Source organism: Diceros bicornis, chromosome 29 (assembly GCF_020826845.1).
Source record: "Diceros bicornis minor isolate mBicDic1 chromosome 29, mDicBic1.mat.cur, whole genome shotgun sequence".
Taxonomy (NCBI): domain Eukaryota; kingdom Metazoa; phylum Chordata; class Mammalia; order Perissodactyla; family Rhinocerotidae; genus Diceros; species Diceros bicornis.
This window is the reverse complement of record NC_080768.1, coordinates 39856121-39872488: the sequence shown is the minus strand read 5'-3', so window position 1 is coordinate 39872488 and position 16368 is coordinate 39856121. Positions and strand designations below refer to the sequence as shown.

Here is a 16368-nt window from a genome sequence, read left to right as displayed (position 1 = left end):
ATCTTCCTCACAAAAAAAAAAAAAAAATTGAGTTGTCTTTTTGTTATTGAGTTGTAGTTGTTGTTTGTTTTTTGTTTTTTTTTTTTTTAGTATTCAGGACAAAAGCCCCTTATCAGACATAAGATGTGCAAATAATCTCACATTCCATGAGTTGTCTTTTCACTTTCTTGGTGGCATAATTTGCAGCACAAAGGTTATTAATTTTGATGAAGCTCAATTTATCTATCTTTTCTTTTGGTGTTACATCTACTTTTGTGTAATCCAAAATCAGGAAGATTTACTCCTATGTTTTCTTTTAAGAGTTTCATAGTTTTAGCTCTTATATTTAGGTCTATGATCCATTTGTATATAGCGTATGGAAGGGGTCTAACTTCATTCTTCCGCATGTGAATATTCATACTCATCTATTTTTGTTTTAAGCTTAATCTAGCTTCCTTAATTGAGGTTCTTTTGTTATTAAGATCAACTAATTTGAGCAAACTTGTGCAAAAAAAGGAAACTTACTAGAAGATCACTGAGGTATGTTATGGTACTGAAAGATAGCTGGGCCTCACAAAATACTGGAATAAGGATCCAGAAAGCTGTTAAGAATCCAGACAATACTCTCTTTCTGACTTTCATCTTTGTTTCTGTCCATCTACACAGTTTTCTCTCTGTAGACCAACTTTTTTCTGTTTCTCCATACACAATGCTGAAGATAACTGCCGACATGCCCAAGTCTTCATCACTTCAGTTCAAGCAAATAGTTTAAAGACCAGCCATGACTCAGTCCCAATTTTAAATTCCCAGGAAAATCTAAATGATCCAGCTAGAGACTGTTTTTCATCCCTAGTCCAATTATATGTGACCAAAAGGATGGAGGGCTGCAAGTAGGACACACACAACTTTAAGGAAAAGAATGACCACACCTGTCACCAGAGGGGTGAGTTTTCAGAGAAACTGACCATTGTAAACTGCACAGATAACCCCCAAAAGTATTCTCTTCGCTTAAAACCTCTTGTAAAATAGATAATGCAAAGAAAAACAATAATTGAAGTGAATACTACTAAAATATTAAGGAATTATTGTAAAAATAATTCATAAATTAGACAATGTTGGCAGGAGTGGATGTCCAAAGCTACCCCTCACTGGCAGCAGCCATGACAAGAGGTGGTGACAGAAGCCACTTCCAATGGCAGAAATGATCCTGATGGAGCACCTGCTGAGAGAGGTCCCTGGGATGGGACTGTGTCCAAGGAGAGGAACCACTAGGAGCAATTTCAGTGAGCCTGGCAGGAATTACCCTCAGAGTTACCATTGAGAGTAGCTGGTCAGTGATGGAGCTGGGGAGATTCCAGAGGATGTGGAGACCAGTGGTCCTTTGTGTAGCGGTTAAAACATGTGGGCTGCAGAACTAGACTTTCTTGGGTTCAAACCCTGACTCCACAATTGTGTGACCTTGGGGAAGGCACTTTCTCTCTCTGTACCTCAGTCTTTTCATTTGTTAAATGTAGACAATAATCGCATCTAATGCATATGGTTATTGTGAGAATTATATGAATTTATACACATAAAGCATTTAAAGATTTATGGAGCATAAAAAATTCATAAATTAGACAATATTCAATATTTTTTGATACTTAATCTAAAAAGCACAATCATTGCTGATCAAGTATTATTAGTCTTTCCAACCAAAAAAGACTGACAAGGAGGGCAATCTGTGTGTTTGGTGCTATGTGGCTAATGATTACCCAAAGCCAAAGCACTGAGCTTACTGGCTGAGTGGCAATTCAGGGTTACACAACTAAAAGATACTTATATTTCACCAGAAAAACCCTTAAGTTATAAAAAAGAATGCTTTAAAATGTCTGAGAAATTTTATACTCCAAGAATCCCAAGATGATGGGATATTTCATTTGTAATTTAGACCAATACTTCATATGAATAAAAGAACTCAGAAAAATCAATCACTACAATGCAGTTTGCTTATTGGTCAAAAGATTACCAAATCAAAATCTCAGAATCATGCCTGAGCTAGGAAGCCAGGACAACAGAAACAGCTGCTGCTATCACATACTAAGTACCTATAAGATGCCAGGCACTGACCCACGCACTTCACACTCATAACTACATTGCAAGAATAGTACTATTATCCCTATGTTACTGTTAAGGAATATTAGACTCAGAAATTAAGTAATTTTCCCAAATTCAATCAAACAGTGAAGGGGCAGAGTTGACAGTACAATCATTTTTGTTAAAACAGATCAGTGGAGTTCAACACAACACTGGTTCTAGCAAACAACACCAACGTCCTGTGGCAAATCAACTCCTTCATGCTCAGTAAACCATGTCACAAAGAGACAAACACCAACATGGCTCACCACACTCTGTGTGCATTAAGGGTAGATATTTGTTCTCATACACTGCTGTAGTGCCCACTACCCCATGTCTGACACATCGCAGGTTCTCAATAACCAACTATGGACTGAAATACATTTGGAAAGTGATGGAACTTTTATTTAATAAGCTTCAATCTACTACTTGGGCAGAACAGAGCAAGAATAGTAGTCTACAGCCTTCTCATATTTCATGTGATTTTCCCTAGTAATAAACTTTGACTCAATATGCAGGCATCTAGCATAACCCTGTTTCTATAAGTAGCTTACAATTTCAGCAATGTTTTCTAGGTACCCCTTAAATTAATGCTCTCAGGCTAGGATCAAACAACATAAAGGTTAATTTTCTCCAAAATCTTAATAGATTATAGTTTTGCACAGATATGAAAGTAACAACTGATAGTCTTACTGGGAGTGTTCTTCACAAGTAAGAAGCTACAGTTAAGAACATGTCCTGACTCCCCCTAAGAAAAAAAAAAAACACCACGAAACATACAAACCATTTCTTTAGATTTTTCTGGTAACAAGTCTATTTGGCTGTAACTCATGTACCAGTCATAGCTTAAGCTAAAGGAAATGCCCATTAATTTTAATTCTTAATATAATTCCAGAAATATATTGTCTGTTTGCAGTCAGTTGTTTTTCAGAAACCAAAAGATTACATTTTATTTCTACTGCTACAATTATTTAAGCACTGTAATATTCTTATCGAACTTCCCCAAATTAAGATGGGGTCTAAAAGAAACACTGTATTTTGATCATTTCATAATATGCATTTTTATTAGCAAACCCTAATATTTTCTATAGATATTTAAATAGACCTATAGATGGGTCTATTTTCTAACAATCTTTTAATTATCTAAAACAATCATTTTGGTCCCTTGCCATTAAATGTGTATTGGAGAGTCGGCTATAATAATTAAATTTCACATCCATAATGACAACAAAAATATAGCAAATTATGCTTCACCTCTACTGTGTCAAAATAAGCAATCCAGGCACATAAAGGGCAGGCTCCAGACCAAGAGGCACCTCAGGGTGGGTACTATAAAAAGAAAAGTATCCATTTAAGAGGCATTCCACCACTGTCCACAGCTTGACCTTCATTTTATCTCCTTTGGTCTCATCTATTTTCTTTTTCCCTCTTTCGTGAACTTTGAAAACAAACTTACTACTTCTGATCTTACTCTTTCAATCAATATGTGGTTGTCATATAATAAAAAATATATTTGGTCTTGTCTGTGGTTCCTGGCACTGAGCTCCTAAAACCCTTAGAATTTCCCGCGTGATAGAAGTGTCCTGTGTAATTCATAATGAGCCCTTTCGGACCACACCTGAGTTTATGCTAATAAGGTGATTCATTGTGGGACTCCTAGAGAGCTTCAGGAGGGGCTTGTCTCAGAGGAATCAACGTGATTAGAGGGTTGGAACTTTCAGCTCCAGCCCCTGACCTCCAGCAAGGGACTGGAGATCGAGTTCAGCCACATGGCTAATTATTTCAATCATACCTTATGTAATGAAATCCCAAACAAAAATCCTTTACAACAGGATTTGGGGAGCTTCCAGGTTGGTGAACACACCAACATGCTGGGAGGGGTAGTACCATGCCTGGGAGGGCATGGAAGCTCTGCGCTGGCCCCAACTCCACACCTCGCCCTTTGTATCTTTCATTTGGCAGTTCCTGAGTCGTTTCCTTTTTAATAAAACTGTAATCATAAGTATAGTGCTTTCCTGAGTTTTGATCATACATGCAAACTCTTGAACCTGAGGGGGTTCTGGGAATTCTTGAATTTGTAGTCGACTGGGCAGAAGTGTGGGTACCCTGAGGACCCCATGTCCACCCCAGGTCTGAAGCGAAGGCAGTCTTCTGGGACTGAGGCCTTAACTTGTGGAGCCTGTGTCGACTCTGGATAGGGTCAGAATTAAAGGACTTTGACCTTAACTTGTGGGGTCTGAGCTAAATTAGGAAGTTAGTGTCAGAACCAAATTGAACTGCAGGACACCTAGTTGGTGTCACGGAAACTGTTGATGGAAAATAACAGGGTGGTGAACTCTTCTTACACACAAAGGATAAAAGAAGGTAAAAGTTGCTTTCTTTTAATTTCAGTCAAAATTTATAATTCCATATTCATACATTCAACAAATATTTCCAGAACACCTACTACAGAGCAAGACAAAGGGATCTGGAGTGTAAGGGTGGTGGCAATATTAAATAGGTGGTCAGGGTAGGCTACACTGAGAAACTGACAGATCTCAGTGAAGGCTGGAAGATGGTGAGGAAGAGTATTATGTGGATATCTGACTGACAAACATTCAGGGTAGAGGGAAGGTCCATGAAAAAGCCCTAAGGCAGGAGATGCCTGATGGGTCTGAAGATGAGCAAGGGAGCCTGTGTGGGAAAGAACACTACAGTAAAGAGGTCCGATTGTTAACAAGTGGTCCAGATACCTAGGATCTTATATACTATTGTGAGTACTGTGGCTTTTACACTGAATGATTTCACCAATGTAGGGTTCTAAGCAGAAAATCTGACTTACTAAAAAATCACTCTGGCTGCTGGGTTCACATTAGACTGTGGGCAGGCAAGTGTAGAAACACAGACACCAGTCCGGAAACTGTTAATATGATATAGGCAAGAGATGATGACGGCCAGACCAATGTGGTAGCAGTAAAGGTAGTAAATTTTTTCAAACATACAGAGAAGGAGAATATTTTGGTGAACAACCATAAGCCAATCACAGAGATTTAACATTCTGCCATATTTGCTCCATACTATTTGGGTTTTTTGGACGTTTTACTCCTAAAAACCCCACTATACATCCCTAATAAGTAAGGCACTTTCCTGTATAACCATAGTTCTGATACTACACCTAATACAGAAATACTCCCAAAATACCATCTAATACTCACTCTATATTCAAATTTCCTCCATTTTTCTCTTTTAGTTGGTTTCTCTAGTTGGTTTGTTCAAACAAGATCCAAGAAGAATCATGCAGTGCATTTGTTTTTGTTTTTGAAATTGTGGTAAGAATACCACATGATATATACCCTCTCAACAATTTTTAATTTTTAAGTGCACAACACAGTATTATTAACTATAGGCAAATGTTGTACAGCAGATCTCTAGAACTTATTCATCTTGTAACTGAAACTTTATACCTGTTGAACAGCAACTCCCCATTTCCCCCAACTCCCAGCCCCCGGCAACCACCATTCTATTCTCTGTTTCCATGCGTTTGATTATTTTAGATACTTCATATAAGTGGAATCACACAATATTTCTCCTTCTATGACTGGCCTATTTCACTCAGCACAAACGTCTTTCATTGTTGGATATGGCAGGATTTCCAAGAACCATGCAATGCATTTGGTTAGTGTCTGTCTGTCTCTATCTCTTTGGGCTCTTTAGTCTAGAACAGTCCACCCTCTTCCTTTCTTCTCTTAAGAAGAAGTCTCCTTGACTTAAGGAGACTAGGTCAAGCAACCTGTAAAATATCTCACTTTCTGGATTTGCCTAATTGTTTCCTCATGACTTACTTTAACTTGTTCCTTTAGTCTCTGCATTTTTCTGTACACTGGAAGTTAGATCTAAAGGCCAGACCTAGATATATTTTTAAAGTATAGCCATCAGGATTTCCTGACAGTGTGGATGTGGGATGGGTAGAAAAAGAAAGATAGGTTTTACAGTCTGAGCAACTGGAACGCAAGAAATGCCAACAACTGAAATGAGAAGACTTTTGACTGAGTCGGTTTTGGGTAGAAGACAGGAAGTTTAGTTTAGATATGACAACTTTGAGATGTCTTATAGACCCAACTGGAGATGTTAAGTAGACAATCAGACAAGTTTGGAGGTCAGAGGAAAGATTCATGTCAGATATAAATTTGGGAATCATTAGGATATGGATGATATTTAAACTCATAAGACTAGATGAAATCATCAAGGGAGTGAAAGCAAAGAGAAAAGAGAAGAGGAACAAAGCCTGAGTCCTTAAGCACTCCAGCGTTGCCAGGAAGTAGGACAGAAGAGAAAAAACCAGCAAAGGAAATGTAGATCATCCAGTGTAAAAGGAGAAGAACCCAGAGGGTAACAGTATCCTGGAAGCCAAATTCTAAAAAAGTGTTACAGGGAGGTAAGCAGATGAGCCTCTGTCCTTCGAATGCTGCTCCACGTCCAGATAAGGACTGACCATGGGCCATTAGAATCAGAAATGTGTAGATAATTGGTGGTCCTAACAAGGGCAGTTTTAATATAATGGTGGGAAAAATGCTGACTGAATTGGATTTAAGAGAGCAGGAGGAGAAGAATCCAAGACAGTTGGGTACAAACTATTCTTTGAAGGAGTTTTGCTGCAAAGGGGAGGAGAAATGAAATACTGACTGACAGAAGTGAGATCACGATAAGTATTTTTGAAAAGAAAAGAAATAATAGTTTGCTTGCATGCTGATGGATACGATCCAGTAGGGAAGGGAAAACTGACCATGTAGGAAAGAGGGGAGAATTGGTAAAGTGATGATCCTGAGTAGGTGACAGGCAATGGGATCCAATTTACAAAGTGCAGGTACTTTAAGATAGGACCTCCCCCCCAATCCCATAGCTCGTATGTAGTAATAGGCAGCAAGGCAAAGTCAAACTGATGCAGGAGGCTGATAAATGTAGTCATGGGATTTTACGGAAACTCTCTTTTATTTGTTTCAACTTTCTCAGAAGGAGGATATATGCCACCTTGTGGTGAGCAGATGAATAAGAGAGGATAGGTGGTACTGGAGGTCTGAAGAGAGAAAGGTGTGAGACAGTCATCTAGAAGAGGAGGGGAGTGAAAGGACTGGGGAAGTACATCATGGCTGTAGGATTCCATAAGGTAACAGGTGTGGTTTCGTGGTGAGAAATTTCAGTAAGATCCATCAGCATGCTTGTGTTTTTTTCCAGCTAGGTTCAGCTGCATAGGTGAGAAGCAGAACTGGCAGGACATTAGATTTAGCCAGAGTTGTGGTTTTGCCAAACAAATACAAAGAAATGAGAGAGGGGCAAAGGAGCTAAAAATGAGGAGTGATTAAGATTGACCATGGAATTTCAGCTGAATAAGAGCAAAGTAAGAGAGGTGAAGGTGAAGGACAGCACTGAGATCCCACTGGCACTAGAGAATTGAAGAATTATTGGAGACTTGGTACCAGAGGGAGTGAGATGCAAAGACAGGAAGTACTGACCCGACAGTGGTAAAGAAAAAATTGAGATTATGGAGGGAGTAACACATTATTGGTAATTATAAGGTATAGCTATGACCATGGGAATGAGTGGCTGAAATTGGGTAGAAGACAACATCAATGGAGAAGAGTTCAAGAAATTGACAGGCAAGGATATGAAGGATCATCCAGGCACGTAGTCAAATCACCAAGAATTTAGACAAGAGTAGTATTGGAAAGAGCGATAGTGTGCCAGGATCCAAAATTGTTGAGAAATGACAAGAAATGACAGCAACAACGAGGGGTGGTGGATGATGTCATAAGATTCAAAGGGTTTTAGGGAAGATGAAGGAGAATGGTCTGGAAGCAGCATTGAGGAGCTCCACCTCTGGGCTAGGTGGTAGACGAAGCCTGTGGGGAAAAAACAGCCACTGCTTGAGAAGCCTGCAGAAGCAGTCTTGTTAGGAGAGAACCAGATATCTTTCAGAGCTCAAGTTAGATCAGGGCAAAGCCTTCACTGTTCTTTGGCACAGGTACTGTAGGTTTACCAAGAATCACAGGTTTTACAGCATAACCAGTCAATTCAAATTCTTGCTGTCTTACACAAAACACACTGTGCTCTCCAAAGTGGGAGCTGCTTTGTAAAAATTTTGATGAAGTCTAATGCTAATTTTCTTCAAACCAAGAAGTTGAAAATAGGAAATAAAATTGTACAAATTTGAGTTTAGATAATATTAACAGTCACAGTTCCCTAAAGACTTAAGCCAAAAAAGGTTTTCATTTTGTATTTGTTGACATAAACATGTAAAAGGATAGATTATATCTTAGCGTTTTTGATGACTGATATATTAGTAAAAAAATATTTAAATGAACAAGAATCTAACCATTCATGAATGATGTCTGTCCAGTCATTAGGAAATTCAACAGAATCAAAAGTCCTGAAAATATGAGAAAGAAATCTTTTCAATAAATAGTGCAAAAAAAAAAAAACCTATCCTTATATCTTATGTAAAAAGTAACTCAAAATGCATCATAGACCTAAATATAAGCACTAAAACTATAAAACCTCTAGAGGAAAACACAGGAGAAAATCTTAGTGACCTTGGCTCAGTAAAGATTTCTTAATACAACAAAAACAAAACATGAACTAAAAAAGAAAAAAATTAATAAATTAGACTTTATCAAAATTAAAAACTTTTGCTCTGCAAAAACACTACTAAGAAAATGAAAACGAAGCCACAGACCAGGAGAAAATATTTTAAAACATACACATGACAAAGGACTTGTATTTACAATATATAAAGAACTCTGAATTTAATAAGACAATTCAATTAAAAAACAGGCAAAAGATAATAGCAAACAATTCACCAAAGACTATATATAGGTGGTAAATACACGAAAAGATGCTCAACATCATTAGTCATTATAGAAATACAAATTAAAACCAAATGATATGCCACTAGAATGGCTAAAATTAAAAAGACTGAACTTAGCAAGTGTTGGTGAGACTATAGTGCAATTGGAACGCTCATACATTGCTTGTGGAAATATAAATGGTACATCCACTTTGGAAACAGTTTGGCAGTTTCTTAAATATTAAACATACACCTGTCATATGTTCCAGCCATCCTACTCCTAGGTGGAATTTTACCCAAGGGAGATGAAAGCATATGTCCATACAAAGATCTGTATACTGATATTCATAGCAGCTTTATTTATCATAGCCTAAAACTAAAATAACCCAGATGTTCATCAGCAGATGAATGGATCAACAGATCCTGGTATATCCATACAATGGAATATGTATGAACTATGAATACAGGCAACATGAATGAATCTTAAAATAATTATGCTGCAGGAAAGAAGCCACACCTTCTCCCTCAAAAAGAAAACATATTGTGTGAGTCCGATTATATAAATTTCTAGAAAACGCAAATTAATCTATAGTGGCAGAAAGCAAATCAGTGGTTGCCTGGGGATGGGAAAGGGGTGGCAGAAAGGAGGGACTGAGGAAACTTTTTGAAGTGATTGATATGTTCATTACCTTGACAGTGGTGATAGTTTCACAGGCATCAACATAGGTAAAAATTTATCAAATTCTACACTTTAAAAATGTGCAATATATTGTATGTCAATTTCATCTCAATAAAGCTGTAAAAAAAAAAAAGGAGGGGAGGCAGTGCTAAAAAAAAGTCAAGCCACGAAAAGACATGGAGGAAACTTAGATGCAATACTGTACTGTTAAGTGAAAGCAGCCAATCTGTAAAGGCAACATACTATTGGATTCCAACTATACGACATTCTGGAAAAGGCAAAACTATGGAGACAGTAAAAAGATCAGTGATTGCTGAGGGTCAGGGGAAGGGAGGGACAACCAGGTAGAGCAAAGGGGATTTTCAGAGCAGTGAAACTATTCTGTATGATACTATAATGATCGATACATGTCATTATGTATTTGTCAACCCACAGAATACACAACACAGAGTGCACTATCATGTAAATTAGGGACTCTGGGTGATAATAATGTGTCAACGTAGGTTCATCAACCGTAACAAATGTACCTGTTGGGTGTGGGATATCAATAGTGGGAGAGGCTCTGTGTGTGATGGGAACTTGCCAAACTTTTCACTCAATTTTTAAAAACTTTTTTTATTGTAGTAAAATATACATAACAAAATTTATCATTTACGCCATTTTTAAGTGTACAGTTCAGTGGCATTAAGTATATTCACATTGCTGTGCAAACATCACCACTATCTACCTCCGGAACTTTTTCATCATCCCATACTGAAACTCTTTTCCACTCAACTTTGCTGTGAAACTAAAAAATGCTGTAAAAGACAAAGTGTATCAATTGAAAAAAAAGAGGAGGACATGAACCTACATGGACAAAAAGAAAGAGAGAAGATAACAGCAACAACATTTTGGAAGCTGGAACACAGATGAACAGAAAATAACTTAAAAGACTAGAGACAGAAAAATAATCATACTAACAATAAGCATACTTAGATCCATTCATAATTGATAAAATTTCTACTAAAACTACCAAAAGATACAGTTTTTCACTTATCAGCTAGGACAAAATGAAAAGATCTGGTATTTCGAGTAGAGCTCTCTTCTCGGTACCCACACTCTATATTGGCTTACCTCATGCCTCTCTGGTCCCTCTGCTGGTCAATGTTCTAATCAACAATTAAAGTTCTTCAAGACTCAGGCTACACATTTTTTCTTCTTATCCTACACTCCTCCCTAGGTGATTTAGTCCACACTTATGGATTCAATTAAGAGATACTCAAATTGATATCTCCAGTCTGGACTCCTCTTCTGAACTCTAGCCTGTACAGTCAACTGCTAACTTGGTATTTTCTCTTGATGTCTCAATACCACTCAAATTCAGTGTCCCCCAAACTAAATTCATGATACATCCAGCAGTCCTCCATAGCAGATTCCCTTTCAGCATTCCCACATCAGTGGTTTGCACCCTCTTCTGTGTATCTGCTTAAGTTAGAAACTTAAAAGTCAATTTTGATACCTCCCTTTACTCGCTACCCTCATATCAATCATCAAAATTTGATTTTCTGTACCATTTTGAGCCCGTCCACTTGTTTTCATCTCCTTTACCCCCTCCTTGTCCAAGCCACCATCATCTCCCTTTCAAGTTACTACAAATTTCTTTTCAATTGATCATCCTTCATCATTTTGGCCTCTTCAAATTCATTTTACAACTGCAGCCAGAATATTTTCAAAATATAAATCTGACCGTGTTAACCCCTCAGTTGCTTCTCACAGCCCTTGGAACAAAGACACAAAGCCCTACATGGTCTGGCTCCATCTACCTTTCCATCCTCATTTTGTACCATGCTCCCCCTCTCTGCTTTAGCCACTCGAACCCTTTCTTTCTGTAGTAGTGTTCACCATATTCCATCGATCTACAAGGCCTCTGCATACGCTCTTCCCTCTGCTAAGAAATCTGCTACCGTTCATCTCGCAGATTTAATTTACCTTTACTTACTCAGGTAGAATGTTCATGACTTGCTTTACTGAGTTAAATGTGCCTCTTACAAACTGTCACACACTGTGTACTTCTCCTCTGTAGCAGTTGTTATAGAAGGAATTTTTTTTTCCTGGTTATTTAAAATCTGTTTTTCCCAGGTTATAAACTCTCTGAAGGCAATTACTCTGTGGGCTGTGGCCACAACCCTTTTATCACAAGCGCTGGACATAAAAGTAGCCATTCAATAAATATCAAACTGACGAAAGAGGAACTGAACTTCCGAAGCTGTACATATTATACAATTATTTAAAATAGATAATATGCAACAATATGAATGAATCTCACAGACATTATGTTGAGTGAAAGAAGTCAAACATAAAAGAGTACATACTGTATGCTTCCATGTATAAGACATTCAAGAACAGGAAAAACTAATTAATGGTGTAGAAGTCAGAATCATGGCTATTTGGGGGCAAGGGGTATTGATTAGGGAGGGGCATCAGGGGAATCACCTAGGGGCTAGAAATGTTATATATCTCAATCTGGGTGGTGGTTACATGGATGTGTGTATACACACACATATGCATACAACATATGCATACAACATACACACACACTCATCACTTTTAGTATGCTTTTCTGTATATGTTGTACCTCATCAAACGGCAAAAAGGAAGGCACTTGGGAGGGAGGAGAAGGTAAAAATCTGTACTGATGAGAAATATGCCCACAAGGCTTTGGTAAATTAAAATAACCACTTTGTAGAACATAATGTATGTTATGATCTGAATCTGGCAAAACGATATACAAATACAGTCTTTCTTCTGGTCTAGCAAGTGACAGAAATCCTACTCAAACTAACTTAAGCAAAAAATTCACTTACTGACAGATACCACAAAAGCTCACTTAGCTAGGCCACATGCCCACAAATAATTTTTATTAAGAACGTCAGTGAAACTCTCTAGACCACTCAAAGGCTAAAAATTATTAGGGCACCACTCAGAGATGACCGTGAAAATCACAGGATCACCCTTCTCAGAGTGCTAGAATCCGGGCTGGTCAGGTTGCAAATGAGCCTTCTCAAGCGCCATCAGTCTGTGTGCCTACATATCAGGAGAGATGTGTCATGTAAGCTACAGAAGAAAGCAACAGCAAGCTATAGTTTGCAAGCATGAGTCCCCAGTTCTAAGGTACACAGATTCTCTGAAATGCAGGCAATTGAGGTGCTTCTCAGACGGGCAACTCTATACAGCTCGCTGCAAGGTGAGCAACACAAGAATTCACTTAACGATGATTCTCAAGAAAACTGCAGGAAATCCCAGCTAGTCATACACAAATCTTTTAACATCATCAGGCTGACAAATGCTCAGGGCTTCAAAAGACAAAGGTATCCCCCACATCATGTCAAACCTAATGACCTCTTAAAGTCACAGGTAATCCTTTATTTGAACAATTTCTAGGTCAAAAGCTGAAGATGGCCATACAATATCAATTTTACAACTATTATGTTTTCAAAGTACTTGGAAAGGATCAGGTATGTTTTATATATCCCAAACAAATATTTCATTCCTTTAGTCATTCAGTAAATATGAGCACCCATGATGCAGACTGAACCATAAGAAACTGCTGTTATTTGACCATTTTGACCTACAAAGCAGGGCATTTTCATATGGTTGAACCAACCAGGCATTGCCCTTGGTGCTAATACACGACAGTGAACAAAACAAATTCCCTGCCTTCATGTGGAGCTTACATTGTGTGTGTGTGTGTGTGTGTTTGAGGACAGGTGGGAAGGAGAAGCAGCAGATAACAAATAAACAAGCAAATATACGGTATATCAGATGGTGTTACATACTTTAGAGAAGAACACAAAAGGTTAAAAGGAATACAGAGTATCCCTTTTATGGGATGCTGCTTATTTTCTATGGGTGGCCTGAGAAGGCCTCACTGAGACAACGTTTGAGTAAAATCCTAAAGAAAGAGGGAGTAAACCTCTTAAATTCTTCTACAATGGCAAAATATGATCATTAACATGAGAATTTCTACCAAGCTTATACTGAAAAACACAAGAACAAATAATTCTGCTAAAAACATTGGAGTATTATAATAATTACAATTACAATTAACCTTGCAGTCAGTCAATCTGTAGCTAAACAAGTACATGCCATCAAAATTATCACTGATGCTTACAGTTCTTATTCTATAGGCAACACATGTTTCAAGTAAGCACTTTATTTTTTTGTCCATATTTTCAATCTAATAAATATCCATGTACAAGTACATACAAAACAATAAAGCAATCTATTCTTACATCTTTTGAAGAACCTGGGCCATCACAACCCCATTCGTTAAATCTTCCACGGTCTGGCATGGTGCATCCACATTAAATGTCTGGATCTGAAAAAAAAAAGGGGGGAAGAAAGAAGATTCCACGGTTAACTATACAGAAGATTTCTTAGGCTTGTTTTTATGATTACCTCATCTTGGGAGCTGGAACAAATTTTAAAAAGCAAAATAGCTGGAAATTTTTTCCCTTATGGGAAATTTCCTACAGGTTATTATTGTAATTTTTTCCCTTTGGTAAAAGAGAAACTGTGGTGGACACTGGGTAATTTTCCAGCATCCATTCTCCTCACAGATGATCAATCTAAGAAAGTCATGGTACTTTCATCATCCCTCCACCAGTGACAGATCCAGGGATGCACAGAGCAAAGACAATTTGGACCAAAGAGATACAAGGGGATGCTTACTTGAGCTTCTGGGAGAAAAAAGCCAATCTCCTCTTGATGTGAATAAGTGTGCTGTCTCAACTGCCACTAGCAGTGATCTTATGGCTATTAAGGGAATTCGTCTTAGGATGAGACCAATGCAGTTGATGACAAAAAGGAGGGATACAAAGAACTAGGTCATGGAGGCCAAAATTGAGGCACAGAATTAAAAAATCTTAAAGCCTCCTATTATGTGAGATAAATTTCTTGTTTAAGCCTGGCCAGGTTGAGAATTCTTTTACTCAGAGCCAAAATACCTTTATACAGATGTAGAAGTCACAGTTATTACAGTTAGGTTAGATATTCAATTCATTTTTATTTTAAATGTATTCTGAATTAGAACTAACTTTGTATTGGTCAACATGATGTGGCCAAGAAACAGTAGAAATTATTTCTATGAGTAGATAATACAGCTGAGCCAACACTGATTATACCCAGTAGTGTAACCAGGACTTAGAAGGAAATAAATCACTGAGAATAGACAGATGTAGGTCACGCTCCTACACAGTTTAAAGGTTAGTAAAATGAAAGAGTATTATAGTTAGTGTAAACAGCAAGCACAAAGATTAGAAGTGAGAGTGGGGTGCAATCTAGGAAGGAAAAGCAGCTTGGTATGGATTGGGTGGGGGAGTGGAAACTGGAGGAAGAGATATAACAAGGAAAAGAGTAAAACAGTGAAAGACAGGGTTAAAGAGGAAGGATTATTGTGCATAACCTCATAAGCCATGTCAGGACTTTATCCTAAGAGCAATGCGGAGGAAGCACAGAGTTCCACGCAGGAGAGTGAGGCCATGAGATTTGCGTTGTACAAAGATCATATTGGCTGCAGGACGAAGAAAGGATTGGAGGAAAAGAGGCAGGGAGACCTATTTTAGTAAGTTTATATATGAACACAAATGAGGTCACATTAGGTAGTGACAATGGAAATATTGGAAATAACACTCAGGTAACCATTTGTATTCATACACATTTTTATTCATTGGGTTATATTCCTAGAAGTAAAACTGCTGGGTCAAAGTGTATGCACATTTTAAGGTTTTTGATAAATATTGCCAAAGTGCCCTTAATAAATGCTATAGCAATTTACTCTCTTACTAACAGTGGGTGAGCGTCCACTTCTCTGTACCATATCATCTATCATCTTAAAAAAAAAAGAACTGGGGCCGGCCCGGTGGCGCAAGCGGTTAAGTGCGCGCGCTCTGCTGCGGCGGCCCGGGGTTCGCTGGTTCGGATCCTGGGCGCGCACCGACGCACTGCTTGGTAAGCCATGCTGTGGCGGCGTCCCATATAAAGTGGAGGAAGATAGGCACAGATGTTAGCCCAGGGCCGTCTTCCTCAGCAAAAAAAGAGGAGAATTGGCGGATGTTAGCTCAGGGCTGATCTCCTCACAAAAAAAAAAAAAAAAAAAAAAAGAACTATTAACAAGTGCAGTCAGTAGCTTCTTCATATTTTCTATAGAGGAGAGTCTCGTGGGTAGTGATGGCTATGGTGGTGAAAACTAAAGGAATTAATTATCTTAAAGATCGCATAGCAAGTGGTTTTTACTCAGATATTTATTTGGGAGAGGTGATGAAAAGAGGCCCCTTCCAAGCCAGGCCCTGACACTGACTTCATAACATGGTAGAGGTTCAGTTAATTAGGAAATGAATAAATGGAACAAATAAACATCTGCAGGAACTGATATTGAATTTTACTCAGTACTATCTCCAGTTGCCTCCTCAATGGCAATGTAATAACGAAGTAGTTTACAAAGAAATAAGTATCTGCTTTCATTTTACAGTTGCTAAATCAATCTCTTTCTTGTAGGTTTGTTTAGAATGAAAAAGTGGCAGCAGTGTGGGCCACATCTCATTTAGCTCTTTATCACTAACCTTAGCACAATGCCTGATACGGAATAAGCCCTCAGTGAATACGCTTTGAATGTAATGAACTAATTCTATCCCCAGCTTTGCTCCTAATTTGCCGTGTCACCTTGGATGTGCCACTTTACCTCTCTTAGTATTAGTTTTTCAATATAGAAATTGGGAAAAATACCTTATGGAGAGGTGTG

General features: G+C 38.1%; 1 protein-coding gene across 3 annotated transcripts in view; it reads right to left on the bottom strand.

Moving 5' to 3' along the window:
• The window catches only part of HOOK3 (hook microtubule tethering protein 3), a 99106-nt gene that overhangs the window by 77208 nt on the left and 5530 nt on the right, over nucleotides 1-16368 (bottom strand). For all 3 annotated transcript variants that reach the window (XM_058525314.1, XM_058525315.1, XM_058525313.1), the window contains exon 2: nucleotides 13862-13947. In XM_058525314.1, the coding sequence (XP_058381297.1) occupies nucleotides 13862-13947 (86 nt within the window). The remainder of the gene's footprint in view (nucleotides 1-13861; nucleotides 13948-16368) is intronic.